This window comes from Heterocephalus glaber, unplaced genomic scaffold, assembly GCF_053883595.1.
Source record: "Heterocephalus glaber isolate CG9 unplaced genomic scaffold, H.glaber_assembly_v1.0 deba00001606, whole genome shotgun sequence".
Taxonomy (NCBI): domain Eukaryota; kingdom Metazoa; phylum Chordata; class Mammalia; order Rodentia; family Bathyergidae; genus Heterocephalus; species Heterocephalus glaber.
In genome coordinates this window covers 2,132,896-2,156,186 of record NW_028258377.1, presented here as the reverse complement: position 1 = coordinate 2,156,186, position 23,291 = coordinate 2,132,896, and the positions used below count along the sequence as shown (strand labels likewise).

Genomic DNA, 23,291 nt, shown 5'->3' with positions numbered 1-23,291 from the left:
TTCTCTGATGATTAGTGATATTGAGCATTTTTTCATGTACTTGTTGGCCATTTGTTTGTCTTTCACAGTTGCCTGTTTAGTTCTTTAGCTAATTTTAAAATTAGATTATTTGTGGGGTTTTTTTTTTTTTTTTGAATGTTCAGCCTTTGAGTTCCTTTTATATTCTGGATATCAGTCTTTCATCAGATGAATACTTTGGAAATCTTTTCTTCCAATGTGTAATTTTTAAATTATGTTGATTTTCTTTGCTCTGAATAAGCTTTTTTGTTTGATAAAACCCTATTTGCTTATTTTTACTTTTGATGCCTGTACCTTGAGGAGCCTGTCTAAAAAAATCAATGTCTACACCAGTGTCTGGAAGTTTTCCCCTTGTGTTTACTTGTAATTTCATAGTTTCAGGTTTAACATTTAGGTCCTTGATTCATTTTGAGTTGATTTTTGTGTATGCTGAGATGAAGAGGTCTAGCATCACTCTTCTACATATATATGTCCAGTTTATTGTCGCAGCACCATTTTTTGAAGAGAGTATCCTTTCTCCACTGTGCCTTTGTCAAAAATTGTTTGGTAGTATTGAGTGTGGATTAATTTCTGGGTTCTTTATTCTGTGCTCTTGGTCTATGTGTCCATTTTTGTATCAATAATATTCTGTTTTTGTTACTGTAGCTTTTTAGAATGTTTTGAAGTCAAGTATTTTGTACCTCTAGCATTATAATTTTTGCTCAGGATCACTGTGGCTGTTATGTGTTTTTTGTGGTTCTGTATGATTTTAGGATTGTTTTTTCTGTTTTTCTGAAGAAAGTCAGTACTTTGATGGAAATTGATTTGAATCTATAGAGTCTTCTGGGTATAGTCATTTTAACAGTATTCTTTTGATTCATGAACATGGAATATCTTTCTATTTTGTGTACTCTATAATTTCTTTCATTAATGTTTTATAATTTTCATTGTGAAATTTTTCACTTTATTAATTTATTCTTGTTTCTTTTTTCCCTATATATTGTAAATGTGATTGGTTTCTTATTTTTCAGAAAGTTGATTATTCATGTACTTATTTTTTCTGTATGTTAATTTTATATCTTATAACTTTACTGAATTTGTTTATATATTCCAACAGCCTTTTGATAGACTATTTAGGGTTTTCTATGTATAAAATTATATCATCTGCAAATATGGTTAATTAATTTGGTCTTTTAGAACTTGGATGCCCTTTATTTCTTTCTCTTGCCTATTGCTCTAAGACTTCCAGTATTACATTAAATAGGAGTTATAAAAGTAGACATCTTTGTCTTATTCTTGATCTTAGAGGAAATGAATTCAACTTTACCCCATTCTGTATTATATTGAGTGTGGGATTTTCATATATAGCCTTTAGTATTTTGAGATATGTTTCTTCTAAACTCAATTTTTAAGGCTTTTATTTATTATGAAAGGACACTGAATCTTATCAAATGCGTTTTTTGCAGCTTTAGATGTGATCATACAGTTTTTGTTTACCCTTCATTCTGTTGATGTGTGTGTTATATCATGTTTTTGATTTTCGTATGTAGAACTATCCTTGCGTATCCTTAGGATGAATCTTATTGATCATAGTGTAGAGACTTTTTGATGTTCTGTTGAATTTGGTTTGCTAGTATTTTACTGATAAATTTTACATGTATTTTTATCAGGATTCTGGTTCAGTATTTTTTGTTGTTGTTGTTGTATTTTTGTCTGGTTTGGGTGTCAAGATAATGTTAACCTAGTAAAGAACACTTGGAAAAGAACTGAATTAATTCTTTAAATGTTTTGTAGGCTTTATTAGTAGAGCCATCAGAACTTTTCTCAATGGGAGATTTTAAATTATTGCTCCAATCTTATTATTGGTCTGTTTAGATTTTCCATTTTTTCTTGATTCAGTTTTGGTAGGTTGTATGTGTTCAGGAATTTATCCATTTTTTATAGGTTATCCAATATTTCTAGCATATAATGGTGTATAGTTTCTTTCGATCCTTTGCATTTCTGAGGTATTATAAGGTATCATTTTCATCTCAAAATTTATTTCATTTAGGTATTCCTTTTTTTCTAGGTTAACCTAGCTACAAAATTTATTAATTTATCTCTAAAAAGCTTAGTTCTTTATTTTATTGATCTTTTTTGAATTTTACTTATTTCTGCTGTAATCTTTATTATTTCTTTTACTGATTTTAGGTTTACTTTGTTACTGCTTTTCTAAGTCCTTAACTGCCCTTTCACTACTGTTCTCATTCACAGAGATTTTGATATGTTTTGTTGCTATTGTCTTTCATTTCTAGAAATTTTTTTACTTCTTTTTTAAATTCTTTACCCATTGGTCATTGAGGAGCATGTTGCTCATCTTAAATGTGTTTGTATACTTTTCTGCTCTTCTTGTTGTTTTGTAGTTTTAGTATTCCATTGTTGAGGGTGAAGATAAGTGGTATGGTATCAACTTTTAAAAACTTTTTTCAGATTTGATTTGTGGTCTGTCTTGAAGAATGTTCCGTGTGCTGATCAGAATATCTAGTCTGATGTTGTTAGATAACGTGTTCTGTAAATATCTATTAGATTCATATGCTCTATACTTTGGTTTAACTTAGATGTTTCTTCCTGATTTTCTATCTGAATAGTCTGTCCATTGAGTTCAGTGAAGTGTTGAAGTCCCCAGCTGACACTATTGTTTTTTTTGGTACCGGGGATCGAACTCGTGACCTTGTGCTTATGAGGCAGGCAGCAGAACCGCTGAGCTACATCCCCAGCCCTCCAGCTATCATTTTATTGGAGTGTCTTTCCCTTAAGATCTGGTAATATTTGCTTTACATTTATATTTGGGTGGTTCCATATGGATGTATATTCATAATTGTCACATTTTGCTGAATGATCCTTTTATCAATATATAATAATCTTTTTCTGTTTTCACAGTTTTTGATTTAAAGTCTGCTTTATGTGATATGAATATACCTACTCTTGCTCATTTTTGGTTTCCATTTCCATGATATATCTTTTTCCACTTTTACTCTTTTAGTCTTTACTAGTGAAGTGAATTTCTTATAGGCAGCGTATAATTGGATCCTATTTTCTCATCCATTCAGGCAATCTGTCTTTTGATTGGTAAATTTAATCCATTTACATTCAGGGTTACTGATAGTCCACATGTTGTTTTGTTATTTGTACTCTATTTGTTGTTTTTTTGTTGTTGTTGTTTGTTTCTACTTTTCTCTTTTTTTTTTTGGTACCAGGGATAGAACTCGGATGCAGCAGGCGGCGAAATCACTGAGCTAAAATCCCAGGCCCTCTACTTTTCTTGTTATGTATTTTTTGTGATTTGGTTGTTTTCTATCATGCTAAGGTTTGACTTTCTTTTTTTTTTTTTTAATTAATTAATTAATTTTGTTTGTTTATTTATTTCCATTAAGTTTATTGGTACATTTTAGGTATAAAATACAGTTACATTCATCATTGGGATCTTGTACCATTACATGATGCATCTTGGTTCTTATTTTTTTCCCCTTCCCTTGCCCTCCCTTCACCCCCTCCACCCTTCCCTATTTGCAAAGACTTTGTTTCCATTTTTTTCCTTTTCTCATATTTTTTCTTTTCCCTGTTTTCCTTTCCCCTACCTCTCCCACTTCCCCTGCTCCTTTAGACCTTTTCTTCCTATTACACAATATCAATTATACATTTTTAAAATTACAATATCAAGATCTAGGAGACATTACCACAGAGTTTACAGAATTTAAAAGGATATAGAGAGCATATTACAAAAATCTGTTTTGAAATAAATTTGACAACTTCTAGGAAGTACCTTGGAAGACAAATTAATGAAACTAACTCTGGAGGAAATATAAAATTTGAATAGCACCTATTAAAGAAAGTATATTCCTAGCTTGAAAACCTACCTATATGACAACAGTAGGCTCATATACATTTTAACTGTTAAATTATATCAAACAATTAAAGCAGAAAAAAGAAGGAACACTTCTCCCCTCATTTTAGGAAATGAACATTTTGCTAATCCTAAAACTGGATAAAGATAATAGAAGAAAAAAGTATGAACATAGATAGAAATTTGTTTAATAAAACAAACTATTAGAAGTCAGATCAGGCAGTATGTTGAAAGTGGTTTTGTTGTAGGGATGGCAGTGTTGGTTCAGCATTGAAAGATCCACCCCCACACATCATCATTGTAACAGGAAAGGAAAAAGCCGTATGATCCCGTCACTAGTTGGAGAAAAAGTATTGGACTAAATTCTACAGCTGTTCATCGTAAAAGCTATCAGGAGACTAGAAGTAGAACAGAACCTTCTCAACAGGTAAAGATATGTACTCCATACTTCAAGTGAGAACGCCTTATATGAATGGAGAAGATACAATGCTTTCTCTTTAAGGTGGGGAACAAGGGCAGGATATACTTACTCTTTATCTGTCCATTAAACTTTGAAACCTAGGCCCAACCAAAATAGTCTGGCAATAAAATGACACAATTAGGATAGGATTGGCAAGGTAGAAGCAAAATCTTTATATGTAGACTAAATGATCATCTACAGAGAAAATACTAAGAAATCTCTAGCAGCCCCTAGAACTTGTATTTGAATTTACTAGAATTAGAAAACACAAGGTATATATAAAAATTCAGGTCTGTGTATACTTAGTGTAAATGAAGAATTGTATATTGAAATGTAAAAGTTATGTAGGAGTACAAAGGACCTAGAAAAGTTAAAAAAAAAAAGTGTTGGAAGATGTTTAGTACCTAATTTAAAGACTTCTTCTAAAGCTACAGTAATCAAGGCAATGTTGGTATAAGGAAAGACGTATAGATCATTGGAATAAAACAGAGAATCTAGAAATAGAACCACACATGTATGGTCCACTGAGTTTTGAAAGATTATTTAACATTAGCATTTTATAGAATATAAACTCAATTCAAGAGCCAAGGAAGAGATAGTGTTTTCAGCAAACGGCACTTGAACACCTGGTATCCATATATAAAAAAATTAACCTCAACCCTTTTTTTCCACACATGAAAATAACTTGAAGGGATCTATGAACCTAGATAAGAAAGCCTAAAAGTATAAAACTTTGAGAAGAAATTATAAGGGAAAATATTTATGGATTCAGGGTAGGCAAGAACTACCTAGGATACAAAAAACATGATGTATAAAAGAAAAAAAATTGATGAGTTTCCATCAAAATTTAGAACTTTAAATGACATCATTAAAATGAAAAGTAGTCCTTAAACAGACCATATTTACAATGCATATAACCTGTGACCAGAATATATAAAGAACTCTTACAGCTCATTAATAGACAACCCAATTAAAAAGTAGACATAAGATGATAAATAGCCAGTATAGCACAAGGAAAGGTATGCAACTCTAGAATCAGAAAAATACTAATCAGTACAATAACAAGATTGAATTATACACTCATTAGGGAGATGAAGTTAAAAGTTTTAAAAGCCTTGTCATGACTTTTTCTTTTTGTTGGATTCTCCCCCTTTGCATTTAATTTGTCACGCCCAATGGATTCATTCTGCTGGGTTTCCTGGGGTTGTGATCCTCATTGTCTTTTCCTAGGGTGTTGTCTAAAATCTTTTGGAGGGCTGGTTTGGTATTCATGAAGTTCCTGAGGTGGTTTTTATCATGAAAGTATTTTATTTCTCCATCAATTTTGAAAGATAGTTTTGCAGGGTACATCATTCTGGTTTGGAGGCTATTTTCCTTTAGGGCTTGAAATACATCACTGCAAGCTCTTCTTGCCTTGAGGGTTTGTATTGAGAAGTCTGCTATGATTCTGCTGTGCTTTCCTTTGTATGTGATTTGTTTCTTTTCTCTCACTGCTTGTAGAATTTTATTCTTCTGTTGGATTTCTTGAATCCTAACTGTTATATGCCTATGTGTAGATGTTTTTTTGATCAAGGCTAGCTGGAGTCCTATATGCATCACTTATCTGTATGTCATGTTCTTTTCTCCTGCTTGGGAAATTTTTTGCTATCACTTCTGTGAACAGTTTTTTTATGTCATCTGCACTGTCTCCTCTTTCTTCATTGACTCCAATCAGACTTATGTTATTCTTCTTTGCATCGTCCAGCAGCTGCTGGATTGATTTCTTGTGTTCCCTTACAATTTTAAAGCAATTTTTCTTTTCCTCCTCACTAATTGCAATGTTATCTTCTATATCTGAAATTCTGTCCTCACATTGGTTCATTCTGCTACACAGACTTTCAATGGAATTTTTAATCTCCTGGAAATCTGTTTGCATCTCTTTTATGGATTCCATTTGTTTCCTATGTTGGGATTCCATCATGTTCCTCAGATCCTCAATTTTTTAATCTGTGTCCTCTCTAGATTTATTAATCATGTCTTGCACTATGAGCACAATCTTTGCTGTTATATGAGTAATTATTTCTGATTTCATTTTTCCCAGATCCTCTTTTGTTGCTAATTCAGAGGGTCCAGGTAGTTAAGTATCAGATTGTTCCATCTCGTTTCCCTTTGGGGTTGATGTAGGTGATCTGGAAGTCTGTTTTTGAGACTTGTTTACATTTCTTCTCATTTCCATGGGGTGGGAGGGGCTGCTTCTGGCACCCGCATGGCTCACCTACTCTAGGTTTGACTTTCTTGTGTGTCTGTCTGAGAGTTTTGTACATTCATGTGTTTTCATGATAGCACTTGTAGTTTGGTTTCTAGGGTAGGGCTGCCTTAAGTATTTCTTATAGGCCTGGTCTGGTGGTGATGAATTCTTTCACTTCCACTTACCTGAGAATAACTTCTTTTCTCCTTTAATTTTGAAAGATAATTATGCTGAGTATAGTATTTTTGTTTGGCTGTATTTTCTTTCGATATTTTGAATGTATCATTGCATTCTCTAACAGGCCTTCCCTTATATGTGATCTGATACTTTTCCTATTTTTATAATTCTGTCTTATTATTTTCTGACATTTTGAGTATGGCATGGTGAAGGTCTGTTTTAATTGAATCTACTTGGGGGTCTTTGAGTTTATTGTATCTGGATACCCCTATCTCTTTAAAAGATGACATTTAGCAGTGACTGTTTCAGTGACTTGGATTCTGGGGTCAGGAGAGGCCAAAAGTGGGCTCCTTCTGTGGAGCAGAGCAGTGACTTTTAGACCAGTTAGCCCCTGAAAGGGGATTTAAAGCTTGTGAGGCTTGTGGCATTTGCCTGGATTGAAGACTACCATTCTGCTGCCATGATAGGGATTTCTGGCTCTTTCCCACTTAACCTTTCCTGGCTCTATCAGGTTCCAAGTGTCCAGTTGGAAACTGGGGCTTAAATTTCAGATTGCTTTGTTCTTTTCTCTAGGTAGCCTTTCTCTCAGTGCTATATAGGTTTCCATCACCTTGTGCTAATTTCCAGATTTCTCCCAGACCCTCCTAGAAGTGCAGTTGTTCTGTGTTGCCCTGCTTCTTCTTGTGGCCAAGGTGTACATGTGGGACCTCCTTCAGCCATCTTGACTGTACTTTGTATCTGGCTTCTCAAGGCCTGGCTTTATAAATGGAACATATGTGTAGTTAAGGTTTTTTATCTATATTTGGATCTTTTATTACTGTATATATAGTTTCAAGGAGTAGAGACTCAGTAATCCACACTTCTTTCAATTAGAATATGTTCCTTGGATTCAAAATGGTGTTTTTTTAATGTATCATATATATATATATATATATATATATATATATATATATATATAATATTTGGAAAAATGTTGTTGAAGTAAAATGTAATGTACCTGAGATAACTGTGGAAATATTTATTACTTTCTTGTATAATCTTTGTAGTACCAAAAAGTTTTTAATTAAATCTAACGAAAATGATCCTTATATAGATTAAAATATTCATTTGTTAAATGACCCATGTTTCTCTTGTGTAAGAGATTCTAGTTTATTTGTTTGGGGCTTTTTTTTGGCAACAAGGTCTTACTCAGTTGCTCAGAGTGGACTCAAACTCAATCCTCCTGCTTCAGCTTCCTAGAGTGCTGGGATTTTAGGTATGAGCCACCAGTTCCATAATTTGGATTGTTATATTATTTTAACTTGGTCTTTATCTCAGGCATTTGAAGAATAAGATTCTACTGTAGTTACTAGTCTTCTGTACTAAATAAAATATTATTTAAAACAGTATTGAGGGGTGACTTCTAGAATGGTGACGAGGAGCTTCTTGCCAGTGAAACAATCATAACTTGTAAAAGCGTTAATAAAAAGCACCATTTCGTTTCTGTGTTTTGTTTTTTGTTTTGGTACTGGGGATTGAACTCAGGTCCTTGCGCTTGCAAGGCAGGCGGCGGAACCACTGAGCTAAATCCCCAGCCCTTGTTTCTGGAAATTGCTTTACAGGCTTATAGCAAAGGAGTATAGGCAGATAGGGTTTCTGTTTGGGGAGATGAACGTGTAGTGAAGTTGACTGTGGTGATGATTGTACAACTCTGTGAAATACTAAAAGCCACAGAATTGTTCAGTTTAAATGAGTTGTGTGTAAATTATGTGTAATTACAGCTATTCAAAAAGTAACATTGATCAATACTTTATAAAAACCATATTTTAGAACTGCATTTAAAAAAATTTTGGTTTCTTGTGTGTGGGCAAATTACTCTGACAGTCTTAGACACAGCCCCACATATGTAATAACCTTTCTAGTTTTAGTGACTTACAGAGTTGTAAAAAACCCTAATGCAAGTTGTATACTGCATCAGCATATGCAGTGTGGTTTTATTTGGATGAAAAGCTTGGAAAATATTCACTGATATTTTTCAAGCTTTTAATGAAGACGTTATAAAGGGAAAAATATAAATCTGATCTTTTATTAGGTAAAGTAAAAACAATGTACTGTTTGTTTTTCCCCTTCTTTTCTTTTTTAATGTGGTGCTGTGTTTTAAATCCAGGGCTTTTTGAATGCTAGGCCGCAAATCTCCAGTTACATAATGTTCATTTTAATGTTGGGTAACAAGTATTGTGGACCAGCCAAGAATCTAAGCTAGACCACCTTCTCTAGATATATTTGCAATAATTGAACAGAAGTTCCTCACTAGTATCTTTGTTGCCTTGGAAACAGTACAAGGTGATGGTATATCATGGTGAAGCCCCGTGCTGTTAACTGGTTGCTGTCATATTAACAGTAAAACTGTTACGGCAACCTGCCCATCTCCCATACCCCTGGCACATATCTTTCTGACTGTAGCTAAGAGTTGGTTTTGTGAAATAAGGGCTACTAAACAAACTTAGAAGAAAGCCCAGAGAAGTTAAGAGTCACATCTGTTCCCCAAATATCACTGCTCCAAAACTTAGTAGAATGACTTGAAAATAAATTAAATGAAACCTGCAAAATACACTGCATGTGCCTGCAATAAAGAAGTGGTTCAGTTCATAGAGTAATTTTTTTTCTTTTTTTTTTTTTTGGTACTAAGGATCAAACTCAGGACTTTGTGCCTGGGCACTACTGAGCTAAATTCCCAGCCCCCATAGAGTAAATTTTGATAAACAGAAAACTCTTGTTTGAAATGCAGCAGCTTTCTCAGTGATGTTTTTGTGTGTGTCTGTAAGGATGGATTTGGGAATATATCTGAGCTTAGCATTTTAAAAGTGAAAAAATTGCTATTTCCTTAGCACTCTAGAAGAATAAAAGCTGACTGTTGTAAAAATTTACCTAATGGAGACAAAACAAATAATTTAATATTTCCCTTATAAATTATTGAAAAGTAGGCACTAGCTACTTGAATACAGTTCACCTGCTGAGGATGTTTTTACTTTGATTTTCAACCTAAGTTTGTGCTCAGATCTATACTTGGTACATGCTGCTAAGTTTTCATCAGTAGTTTTAAATGTTGGTATTAAGACGTCATCATAACTGAGTTGTTGGTAACTGTGTTTAAAATGTATAATTTTGTTAAAATGGCAAATTAAAATAAGGATTTAAAAAAAACAAATTTAAAGACTGACTCAGTTTAGATTGATTGTATGTCTAAGTGATATTGTCATCGTCTTTCACACGGGAAAACTATAACTTTTTCTTCTTTGTGACCAGGAGAATGGATATGATTACATGGTTCTTTACCTTAAAAAGGGTCACTTCAGGGAAATTATAATGTATATGAAGCTAAGAGTTAAGAAATTTTAAATGACCATTATCTCCTAAAATATTAAAATTAATCAAAATATTAAATAAAAACCCCTTTTATCCAACTCGAAGAATTTATTCTATTGAAACATGGTAGCTTTTTTTTACATAAAGAAAATCACAATATTTGAGATTTAACATACAATATCTTTTGATTGTAGGTGGCTGTAGCCATCCCTAGTAGACCTCCTGATGCTGTGATTACAGATAACACCTCACTCAATCAGGTAAGATTGTGTTTTTCAAAAGTGATAAATCCACCTGCCTGATGATACTTTTTTTATTTATAACTCTGATTCTCTATACTCTCTATACTTTAAAAAATTTTATTAATGTATTTTTTATTAGTACATGTTTACAGTACATAATGATTATTTGTTGTGGGGAGTTTGTATATGTACATAACACATCTTAGTTCTTTTTTGTGCCCTTCCCCTCCCATATCTCCCTGCTCTGACCAACTCTTAATCCCGTTCCCATTTGAAAAAGCTCTATTTCCATTTTTTCTTTGATTTTCTCTTTTTAAATCCTTTTTCCCTTTCTTCCCTTTCTCCATCTCTTGTTTTCCTTCTCATTTGAAAAAGATTTCCCTACTTCATATTATTTATCCTTCATTTTGCTTTTAATTTATATTTTGGATTTATCATATATGCATATATATAAGAGAAACCATGTGATATTTAAACTCGTGTGTCTGATTTTTTTTTTTTTTTTTTTTTTGGTAGTGGGGATCAAACTCAGGACCTTCTGCTTGCGAGGCAGGTGGCAGAACCACTGAGCTAAATCCCCTGCCCTGTCTGATTTTTATTTTACTTAACATTATGGTCTTGAGGTGCATTCATTTACCTAGTAGTGCCTGTGTTTTCAGCCTGATAAAAATGAAGGGATATTTCCTGTAGTTGAAACTCATTCTTTCAAAATTTTTAGTTTTTAGTTCTTTTCTCCATTAGCTCTTAAAAGAAAGTAATATCCAGCTTTTCATTGGTCAGTTCCAAAAACAATGTGCTTTATTGACAACAGAGTGCTTGGTTTAAAGAGATTAGCTAATAGTGAGAATTAATAGTGGAGAATTTCATGGAAGGTTTAGAAAATAGGATAAATAAGAGCTACAAGGCAAGTTTTAGTCGGGCGTGGTTGCCTGTAATCCTAATACTTGGGAGGCTGAGCAGGAGTATCACAATGAGTTCCAGACCAGCCTGGGCTACAGAGTGAGTTCAAGGGCAGCCTGAACTACATAGTGAGATCCTCTCTTAAAACAAAACAAAACAAAATAAAACACAAAACGCAAGTTTTAATCAGGCTTACCACATTGGAAAAGAAAATTGTGCCACATTACTTGGAAACAGATTATTTCATGTTAACTTTAAAGTATAGGCAAAATAAAACATCTTAGATACTATATAGGATTTAATCTTTGTTTACCATAAACAATTTGTTTTCTGGTAGAGAAGATAAATGCCCTGTCAGTTCACAAATTCTGTGAACATGCTAAGATTTATTTAAGGTACAGCCAAGCCTGGTGGTGCATGCCCCATAATCTAGTAGCTTGGGAGGCTGAGGCAGAGAGATGACAAGTTCACGGCTATGCTGGGCAATTAGTAATGGAAGGAAGGAAGGAAGGAAGGAAGATATATCTCAATGTAAATTCAGGCTTCAGTACTATTTTTTTTAAAAGACAGTGATAAAAAGTGTTTTGTTGAGAGACTTCAAGATTTTCTTCTAAGGCAGTCAGAAGACTAATGATGTAGATACAGCAGAGAATTCATAAGACTCTGGAGTTTGCTGTCTATGAACATATTACACCATGCATCATGTAAAGCTACAAGATCCCAATAAGAAATGTAAATGTGTTGTATACCTAAAATGTACCAATAAAAGAATTTAAGTAAAAAAAACCCAAAACATATTACACCAGATTTTTATAATGTTCACTTACATTTTTGTTGTTAATTTTGGCATGTTTGATATGAACACATGCAGAATTTATTTTCTAGCAAGTAGAAATACAATTTTCACAAGAATTAAGATTTATACATTTTTTTGTGTACCCAATAATCAGGTGATGGAGATAGAATATTATTTATCCTTAGTTTTTTTTCCTTTAAATGTTCCTGTCTCTGATTTTTGTCAGTTTCCTAAGAATGCACTCATACTTAAAGCCTAAGAGAGATTAATTTTGTTAGGGTAGAAAAGGCTTATGGTTCAGAAAACCCATTTTCAAGGAATGGAAAGGACAGTTGGATACTCAGGATGTAGATGTCTGAAGTAACCAAGATATATAGGATTAAGCTCAGGGTTTGATGTGTAGCATAAGTGTTGTGACACCTGAGAAGGGATGCACTCTTGAAGAGAGACGCAGAAGGGTATGGTAGTAAAGAATGGCCCTTGCTGAATGAACTAGGGCTAGACAGTGTGTAGATGTTCTGTTCCCAGAGATATTGGCTCACGGTTTGTTAGGGAAGGGGTTGAGAATAATGGTAGAAGGTAGGAGAGAAGAACAGCAAAATAGCTAAAAGTTAGTAAAGCTTAATAGTATTAATAAAAATGAAGGAAGGGGAAAATGAACAAAGTAAATTTTGAAAACGAAAAGGAAGATGAGGAGAGAAAAGGGAAATAAAATCTGATTAAAGAATAGTAGAAAGTTAATAGGAGATGAGGGACATCTGGCTGCCACATCTATCACGCCACCAGTCACTGGCTAGGTGTCTCCTTCACTCCATGTGCGTCCTTCAAAAAGGTGGGCTCTTTGTCATAGAAGAGACCTTCCCCAACACAGAAAGACTGTGTCAGCTGTCGGATATACTATTATCTGGGTTCCCTGGCTAGAACTCTTAAGAAAACTCTCAAGAGAAGGTTCTGTTCTACTTCTAGTCTCCTGATAGCTTTTACGATGAACAGCTGTAGAATTTAGTCCAATACTTTTTCTCCAACTACTGACAGGATCATATGGCTTTTTCCTTTTCTATGTTAAAATGATGACTTTTGGGGGTGGATCTTCCAATGCTGAACCAACACTGCCATCCCTACAACAAAACCACTTTCTACATACTGCCAGATCTGACTTCTAATAGTTTGTTTTATTAAACAAATTTCTATCTTTGTTCATTCTTTTTTTCTTCTATTATTTTTATCCAGTTTTTGTATTAGCACAATGTTGATTTCCTAAAATGAGGGGAGAAGTGTTCCTTCTTTTTCTCTGCTTTAAATGTTTCATATAATTTATCAGTTAAAATGTTTATGAGCCTGTTGCTGTCATATAGGTAGGTTTTCAAGCTAAGAATATACTTTCTTTAATAGGTGCTATTCAAATTTTATATTTCCTCCAGAGTTAGTTTCATTAATTTGTCTTCCAGGGTACTTCTTAGAAGTTGTCAAATTTATTTCAAAACAGATTTAGAATATTGTCTATGATGTATCTGACAACTTCCCCTAGAGGCCTGAAATGTGTGGTGTCCTTGTTTTATATACAACATGATAATATTTCCACAGTGTTTTACTGCTTGTAAAATGCTTGTAAAAATTATGTTTTTTGGGGGTTTTCTTTTTGGTACCAGGGATCAAACTCAGGACCTTGCACTTGTGAGGCAGGCCATGGTACCACTGAGCTAAATCCCCAGCCCGCTTGTAAAAATTATGTAATTCTCTGATATCTTTTACAAAATTTTGTAAGTCACTAGTGTTCAGTAGTTATTAATTTAGTTATATTTAGAAGACAAAAAGATACTGAGTCATTTAAAAAGTAAATAACATATAACTGTCATATGTAGTAATGGGGAAAGAAAAGAGCTCATTATAATTATACAGAGCATATAAGGAAATGAAGTTTTCTGAATTACAGAAAGTTATTTTCTGAAAATCAAACTTGTTTAAAAATAATTTTAAAAGTTAGATATGCTTAAATGGCTAGTCTTTACACCACATTTTAATAGTTTTAGAAAGGGAAGAAGTTTTGAGGTAGACCCAAAAGGTTCAAGTTAATATATAGACCCATTAAATATCTATTAGCTGTTTTGTGACTTTCTTTCTTTTAATTCTCAGAAGTACTGTGTACCTTGAAAAACGTACAATTTAAACGCCAGGAAGTACAGTGACTTTTTCTCTATTGTATCTAAATCTTTCTACTAATCCTACCTTATCTAAGTAAAGTAGCAGTGTGAAAATCTGGGCTAAGCATAAATTTAAATATCCTGGCATAGTCTTTTTTTTGCAGGATAAGCGGATATTCAGGATTTAGTATAACAGAAGAATGGAAGATCGTAAGAAGTCTTTGATATTTGTGGTCTAACATTGTGTTACAGGCTTCAATTTAAAATACCATATTAAGAAAGCTGGTTAGAAGCAACTATAAACATTTTCCTTATCTTCTTTGTGTTTTAATGAGAATAGATTGATGAATTCCTTTTGGGAATTCCTCCTTAGGCAGTGGTATGTAGTTCTAGGTTTCCTTTCCTATTATTTGACAATCCTAGTCTTTACCCCTCCTTTAATGATTTCAGTGTCAGGTATTACTCAAAACATTTAATTTAGAGATAATCTTTATTTTTCTTTTGGTGGTGGTTCTGGGGATTGAACCCAGGGTTTTGTATATGTTAGGCAGGTTCTCTGCTGGTGAGCCACATTCCCAGCCTTTTTTTATTTAGTAATTATTTTAAAAATCAGAACCTGGATTAGGTACATTTTGATGCATATTTTATACAAAAACCAGCCATGTTTCCTATTTTTCATGTAATGATTTAATGTTTTCTTAAAAAATACCGAATGCTAGTAGCATTTGTAATCCTTTTTTCACAGGCTGCTTTGTACCGCCTCAGTGGGGACTGGAATCCTTTACACATTGACCCTAACTTTGCAAGCCTTGCAGGTGAGTTGCTAATATGTATGAGTGAAAATTATTAGCTCAGTTATCTAAATAACTTAAACTGGCACTTATGACTAGTAATTTGAGCAACATCTTAAATGTAGTTCTCTTATTATATTTATGCAAAGAATATGGAAAGGTAGGACATAATATTGAGAAAATGGTGTACTTGGAATTTAGATTATGGGGGAATGAAGCTTCTGTGTGAGCCAACTTTAGGACGGTGTGGGGAGAAGAGTGTCTGAGATGTCAGGAAAGATGAGGAAAGAGAGAGCAAGGAACCGAAAGGTTAGGGAGGGATAGTTTATCTGCATGGATATTGAAATAAATCACCATCAGTGATTTTCATGGTCTTTGTATTCCCATATCTCTCACATTCTTTTCCTATTTTTTTTCTAGTACTTACAAAATATTTTTCATATTTCTTAAAATAGATGATATAATTTATTATACTGCTATTTAAAGTTGTATTTTAAAATCTTGAATTAACTGTACACTTGTTTTTTAAATATGAGAAGTACCTATTTTCATCTAAATTCTCTCTTTTTTTTTTAGGTTTTGAGAAGCCCATATTACATGGATTATGCACCTTTGGATTTTCTGCCAGGCATGTTTTACAGCAGTTTGCAGATAATGATGTGTCAAGGTTCAAGGCAATTAAGGTATATGCATAATTTGAATATTTGTTCTTTTTCTATGATTAAAGAAAAGGAATTTTTAGTGGCTTAATTTAAAATAGCTGTTACATTGCAGCAATATATATATATTTTTATTATTTCATTGAGTTGACAATCGGCATATTTTCTTTTAGTTATAATTAGCTGTATTACTTGGGCACAATTTAATACAGTTAACAGTTTTAACAGATTAATTGGTTTTATAAATTAATTAGGAATATACATATATCAACCTATATGCTTAAAAAACTTGATTTACTATTTTTTCCTGTTTTTAAATTTGCCTTAATTTATCTGAAAATATTAGGTGCATGTATGTATTTGAACTCTAATAAACATATACCTATAGGAGTATGATGGCTGCATATTGCTTGTTTTTGTTGATTTCAAAATTTATCCATTGTATATAACAAGGGCAAGTATCTGTGCCTACAGTGTTTTTCTGTAAGTCAAAGGTGAACACTTAAAACATTGAAGGTAGTATCAAATAGCTCCAAAACCTTTTATTAGTATCCGTTTTATGCAACATTGAAAATACATTTTCTAATGCCTTGCCCTTGGTAATACTGATTTTTCTCATGCTTTTTATTTTATTTCAGTTATTTTATTATCCAATAATGTATACATAGAGCCAAAATATTACAGAAAATTATGAACTAAAAGGTAGAATTATTTTGCCCTGTATACTCTTTCCAGGCCTCATTCTTCCATATTTAATAAGTACCTCCTTTAACTTTTTCTTTAAATTGTTGTAGTGTTGACCTATGTAATTACTCAATATGGTTTTGTTTCTTGGTATGTCAAGAAAAACCATTGCTTTAATAATTCTGTATTTTGAAACAAAGAATTTGTTCACTTTTTTTGTACTATATATGCTTTCTCTACTTGTTTCTTTATATTAATTTTAGGTCTTTCACTCATCCAAATATATTTAAACCTCTGTTTTCTATTATGCACTCTGACCTACGACCACATCCCTTCCCACCACAAGTAGAGTTTGTTAAAAGCATTTTTAATTCTATAACCAACTCTTTTTTTTTTTAAAGGCTCGTTTTGCAAAACCAGTATATCCAGGACAAACTGTACGAACTGAGATGTGGAAGGAAGATAATAGAATTCATTTTCAAACCAAGGTATGAAAAGAGTTGGAAGTGCTTTACTTTATTACCCTCCTCACCATACCCTGACCTTTTGTGCCTCTTACCAGCTTTTCTTTAGTTTTTTTTTTTTTTTTTGTAATATGGATTTGAGACAAAACTTAGAAGATTGTTTTTTTTTTCTTTAAACCAGTGGTAATTTGTAAATGAACATAAGATACCTTATGTACCTTGTTTTTTATTTTCTTTTAAAATTTTAAAGGTCCTGCAGCATGGGAAAGCTGGTTCAAAAGAGAATTAGAATAATACCTGATACAGTCTAACAGGAAAGGCATCCTAAAATAATTTTGCTGAGTTAGAGCCCAAACTAGTTAATGTCTTGTAGAACAATAAAATTACATTCTTCATAGTTACTTTTTCTAGACAGAAATCATATATTTCTTGATCACACAGTAATCCACAAACTAACATCTTACATTGCAGCCTGGGCTCTAATAGTAAGTGACAAACCAAATAAAGTTGTATTACACTAAAAAGACATTCAATCATTGTTTTATTTGTAAGTTTTTAAAAAATAATTTTTGTTAACACATTTAACCAGCTAAAACTTTTTGGCTTGATCATTTTTTATTACACAGAGCAGGTTTAACAACTCCAACAGTAATAGTAACAGCTTTATTTATTGAGACATTATAAGCAGACTGTATTACAGTGTTTAATATACATAATAACTGCCCTGAAATATAAGAAAATCTGTGTTCATAAAAAATTCTTGATGTTGTAAATAACTTGCTACACAGCAAGTGGTTGAGCTGGGATAAAAACTCAGGTCATACTGTCTCCCAAACTTATCCTATCTCTTTGTACTGTATCATCATCTTTTTTTTTTTCTACCACTGGAATTTTTATTTTATATTTCCTGAAAGAGCTGTTTGACTTAAATGTAGATTCTTAAAATATATGTCTATAGTGCACATAAAAGGATAATGCAAGCAAAATAAATTGGTTACCATGTTCAGAAAACTCCTTCACAGATAAAAATCAAAATTTTAATTAAGTGCTACCTTAACTTCTAGAAATTATCTTTTGCTATTGTAGCAATACTGTAATTTTTATGAAAGAATAGTCATTGAGATAATTTGAAATAAAGGATTAGGAATTAGAATTCCTTTAATAGCTATTTTGATAAAAGGTTATTTAGACATTCATTTTATGCCATGTATACTTCCAATTTGAAATAAGAACTCGAATTACTACATTAACAGGACTATTACAGTATTTTCCTTGCCAATTCTATATTAACAGAAAAAATGTGCTTTGGGTGGATATTGTGCCATGTCTTTTACTATTTATAAGAATTTAACACTTCTCACTTTGCTCCCCATTAAAAAACGCTTATATATTTGGAAAAAAAATTTCCCCAAATACCAATGTGGTGGCTCCATTGCAGGCCATTTAAATTGATACTTTAGGGGATGCGACCTGGTCATAGGTTTTTTTTTTTTTTAAGGCTTCATTTGTTTTACAGCCAGGGTTAACAATAACAATTGTATTAAATTAGAAAGCCTTCATTATTCCTCTTATCATTTACATTATTAACTTTTTATTTTATTTGGATTATTTTCTTTTTCATATGAAACAAAAATATAAATTCATTTTAAATAACTAGCATTTCACAGAATTTGTTTCCAATAAAATCCTCAGATGAACTGTTCTTTTTCCTCTTTTGTTCTACTTATAAGATTCAAGAAACTGGAGATATTGTCATTTCAAATGCGTATGTAGATCTTCTACCACCATCTCGTATTTCAGCTAAGACACACCCTGAGGTAGGTTATAAAAACTGATATCCAAATCATTTCCCTGCTTATAAATTTGTTATCATTTCAAGAATGTTCAGACTATTTTAGAAAATAAAGAGTATGAAAAGATTCATAATTTTAATGTGAAGGACATTTTTCAGGAGAAAATATTTTCTGATTTTAGAGCATCTAAATCAGTTGTTTAGTGAGAAACCTTAGAGTATGTTGGATAACAATAGGTGAAAAATTTAAATATCCTATACCTTTTCTTGATTTAAATATTTGTATAAAAATGTGTACTCTATGAAAACAAGAATATGTAATATTTACTAAAACATTTGTATCCTCTATTAACATGCTGAGATGTTTAATAAAAATGTTTATATTCTGTTTCCAAAATATTAACTTGAAAATGTTGAGGTTTCTTACCTATGGGCCTTAATTTCCTGCCATAAACCATCTTATCATATAACTGACTAAAAATTAAAATCTCTGAAGAGCTGGAAAGAAATTCAGACTTCATGTAATTTACTCACATAAACAAAAATGAGACTACAAAAGTTGAATCGTTCAGTATCTTCCTGAAGTTAACTAGGACAGATTGTCTAGTTCCTAGTTTACTTTTAAAATATTCCCAGAACTCTGAGAGACTAAGACAAGGAGGATTACTAGTTTGATCCTAGTCTGGGCAATTTGGTAAGACCCTGTCTCAAAATAAAAACTTTAAAAAGGACTGGGATATATCTCAGTGAGAAAGCATTGGGTCCAGGGTTCAATCCCCAGTCCAGGGGGGTAATGGGAGGGGTATGGTGGGGATATAGATATATATATATATAAAATATATTATATATATAACTTTTATATATAAAATTTTTGAATTCTAATGAATCTTCTTAGTGAGTTATAGTTATATGCATATTTTTAAGAAAATAATTTTTATTGTACACATTTATAATTATTTTTCTCTTTGAGTCCATTTTTACAGAACTTTTGAAATTACATTTTATCGTTTTGCCAGAGTGGGGAACTGCAGAGTACTTTTGTATTTGAGGAAATAAATCGTCGACTTAAGGATGTCGGAAAGGAGGTGGTAAAGAAAGTAAATGCTATATTTGAATGGCATATTACTAAAGGTGGAAGTATTGCAGCTAAGTGGAGTAAGTCATATTGGTGATTTCTTTAATATTTTAAGATAACTCTTAACAGGTAAAAGTGTTCTTGTTATAATTAAAGATAGTCTCTTTGTAGGTAGGTAAACTTAGGTAAAGTTTTTTTTTTTTTTTTGAACTAACAGGTTTCAAGGTGCTCAGTGACAATAGTTCTTTTCTTTTTTTTTAAAGACACGCAGGAAAAAGTTAAAGACATCCTTTTAAAATATTTCATTGTAGTACCTAATATTAGTACTGTTTTCACCCCACACCTGCAAATTCAGTCAACTACACATTGGAAATGTAGTGAGGTCTAAATGATGCATTTGTATTGAACTTGTAAAGGTACTTTTTTCCCGCTGTCATTCCCTAAACCGTACAGTATAACAACTATTTATATTATATTTGGTGTTATAAGTAATCTAGAGATAGGAAGGGAGAAAGGGGAAGTAAAAATTATCGAGATGTGTTACTTACATGTAACAACTTCCTGTGATGAATATAACATCATATACTGAAAACATGTACTAATAAAAAAAGAAAAAGTATAAGGGAATATTTGGAAGGTTATATGCAAATGCAATGCCACTTTATATAAGGGTCTTGAGCATCCTTGGAATGTGACATCCAAGGAGGGCCTTAGAACCGAGATACTACTGTACTTTAAAACAGTCATGGTAGCTGCATATTTTACTTTTTTTTTTTAATTTTAATTTTTTCCAGTACCAGGGAGCTGCATATTTTTAAAAATCTTTGCCTTTCTTTGGTCAGTGGAAATATTTTAAGTCATTATATTTGACAGTTTAAGAATTATTTTCTTCATCGCCAAACAATAAATTAGCATCTTATTAGTATGAAAGCATAATTATTTGCTTGAGGCATACAGATTGCAGTCAAAGGTGCTTATTTATCTGTCAGGGAAATTATCCAAGAGAATACCACTGTACCATGTTTGCAAGCTGGCCAGGCACCCTACATAAACCACCGAAATGCAGGAAGAAAGCAGTCACATTTCCTTTCACTAACACAGAGGTCCAGAGAGACCCTGCCACCATTTTATGAAGAAAGACAAATTTAGAAGATAAAGAGAATAAGAGAAAAAACTCTTACCAGGTCTTCCACATCTGCTGTGTGGCCTTATCTTTATGTTTTAGAGTATTCTGATCTCTGGAGTTGTTGGAGAATTATAGTATGCCCGTTGAATGCTCATTAAAACTTTTTGATTTTTTCATACTTTTCTACCTGGAAGAATAAAGTGTTTTTACTGTTAGTCAAGCAACTGTGGTACCCGAATTTGCTTACTAATGTGGAGGAAGCAGTATCTAGGGTAATTTATAACTCAGAGGACCTTTCCTGTCTTTAATATAATAGTGAGAGAGTGGAGACCATGTGTGGGTTGGCTAAGTGCCCCTGGAAAGATGTGGGACTTCTGGAGGCTTGTGGTTTGTTTGTACTGTAGACCATTTAACTTTTAGCCCAGCTGAAGTTTGGTTGTAGTTCTGTGCAGACGGTGAGCTAGTGCATTAAATGTAGTAGACTGTATTGTTATCTGAAGTCAAGGGCTGTAGGGTGTGCTTGTGAAAGCTCTGCTCTATAAGTGATGGAATGAATCATCTTTTCACTTGGCATCGTTTGTGCACCATATAGGTAATTATCTGCACAGATAGATTAAAGGAAAAGTGGTATGTTTGGGTTTTTACTTGCATAGCAGAAGCTAATATATTAAAAAGTTTCATTATTTTTATTCTGAGATTGCCTTTAAGCGTACCTGTTTAACCGCCTTGAAAATCACATTGTTTTACTATTTGTTACAACTAAAAGATCACTATAAATGCTCTGTTAGACCAAAAACCTAAAACATACCTAGATAAAATGGAACTTTTGAAATAGTCTATTCTTAGACAACATTTTAAAGTTTTGTTCAGTATAAATCACTTTTAATATTTGCTATTCCTTTTAGGTAGGATGTGTTCATTATATACAACTTGTTATACAATAGTATAAAGAAAAATAATGATGTATAATCCCAGTACCCAAAATTAATCTTCTGGTTTTTGTTCTGGAAGATATTTGTGCTTATAGGAAGTTAATTAGAAAGGAGAAAAAGGGGAGAAAAGATCTGCCCATGTGGTGCAAGGGCTGATCAAAAAAGATGGTGCATAGGGAAATTAAAAAAAAGTTCTGGTAAAAGACATTGCTGTTAATCCCCCTTAAAACACTCTCCTTCACTTCAAACACATTATCCCATCATTTTCACCACTTTCTAAAGCAGTTCTGAGAGTCTTTGTGAGTATCTATGAGATGTGATAGAAAATATGATGAATACTGCCTTCACATGCCATTCTATGGAAAGGCAGATTAGTAAAAACATTACAGTGTGTCCTCATCTACCTTATTTACCAGCTTTGGCACTGTGTGTCTTGTGAATCTTCCCCAAAGTCAAAATGACCATAAAAGGTGAATGTTTGGAATTGATTCAGGACATTGAGGCAGCCATGATAATGCCAACTACAGATACTCATGAAAGAGGATATCCAGAACTGCCTCAGAAAGTGGCAAGAATGATGGGAGAAGTGTGTTTGAAGCAATGGGGAGTACTTTGAGAGGGATTAATGGTCATGTGTCTTTTACTGTAATATTTTTTTTTGGTACCAGGGATCAATCTTGGGACCCTGTGCTTGCGAGGCAGGCGGTGGCACCACTGAGCTAAATCCCTGGCCTGTAATTTTTAATATTGAAGCAGTTCTGTAGTTTTGATCACACCTCATATATATTTCTTCCCCATTTCAAAGTGCCTGATATGTTGAAGATTAATAGAATATGCAGTGAGTCATAACTGTACTTTCATCTTTCCTTCCTCCTTTCTGTTCCTCCATTGTAGAATTAAACTTTTCTCCTATAGGTGAAAGCATGTTAGACACTGAGTTTTAAGCACAGAATTGTCGAAGATATGGGTAGAGAAGAGTAAGGTCTAAAAAATGAGAAAATGTGCCAGAGATTTGGAAACTGGCATTCTTTTGAGATCAGTGGCATTCTTGAGCATACCATTTGATCATCACAGCATGTGAACTCCTGATTTTATGATTCTAGCATTTTGTAATGTAGTGAATTTTGTAACTTTTCCAGATTTGTAATCTAGTCAAACCAGATTATCTTTTAGGGTTTCTCAGCTGAGATATAAACTAAATCTTAAGGATGTTGGTCTTAAATTTTGGATTGAGATTCAGAAGAGTATATCATGCATTTAAAGAAAAAGATGACCTTTGGAAAGAAATGTGCTTTCCAGGCAGGAGTGGGGGCCCTGTTTGTTGCAGAGTGTTTCCTTAGCAACAGTGACTGCTTCTCCCCCTATAGCAGCAGCCCCTGACTACATTTCCATGTGTATTTGCTCTCAAAGGTACACATAAAAGTACTTTTAAAAAATCAATTAAAACAATTACAGCTTTTCTCCTTCTATATGTGTTACTCTTCTTAATAATATCATTTTATAATTTTTGTTCAAAAGAATTTCAGATTTATGGAAAAACAGACAACTTTCATCAGTCCTTCATCTAGTCTTTCCAAATTGTTAAAATTTTTATCCCATT

At 32.9% G+C, this 23,291-nt stretch overlaps 1 protein-coding gene across 4 annotated transcripts in view; it reads left to right on the top strand.

The window, feature by feature from the left end:
• Positions 1-23,291, top strand: part of Hsd17b4 (hydroxysteroid 17-beta dehydrogenase 4) — a 77,734-nt gene that overhangs the window by 46,873 nt on the left and 7,570 nt on the right. For 3 of the 4 annotated variants that reach the window (XM_004836154.4, XM_004836156.4, XM_087194672.1), the window contains 6 exons: positions 10,284-10,349; positions 14,914-14,983; positions 15,536-15,642; positions 16,704-16,790; positions 18,497-18,583; positions 19,575-19,713. In XM_004836154.4, the coding sequence (XP_004836211.1) occupies positions 10,284-10,349; positions 14,914-14,983; positions 15,536-15,642; positions 16,704-16,790; positions 18,497-18,583; positions 19,575-19,713 (556 nt within the window). Of the gene's footprint in view, positions 1-10,283; positions 10,350-14,913; positions 14,984-15,535; positions 15,643-16,703; positions 16,791-18,496; positions 18,584-19,541; positions 19,714-23,291 lie in introns of those variants that run through there. The other variant, XM_021238144.1, reaches the window with a different exon arrangement.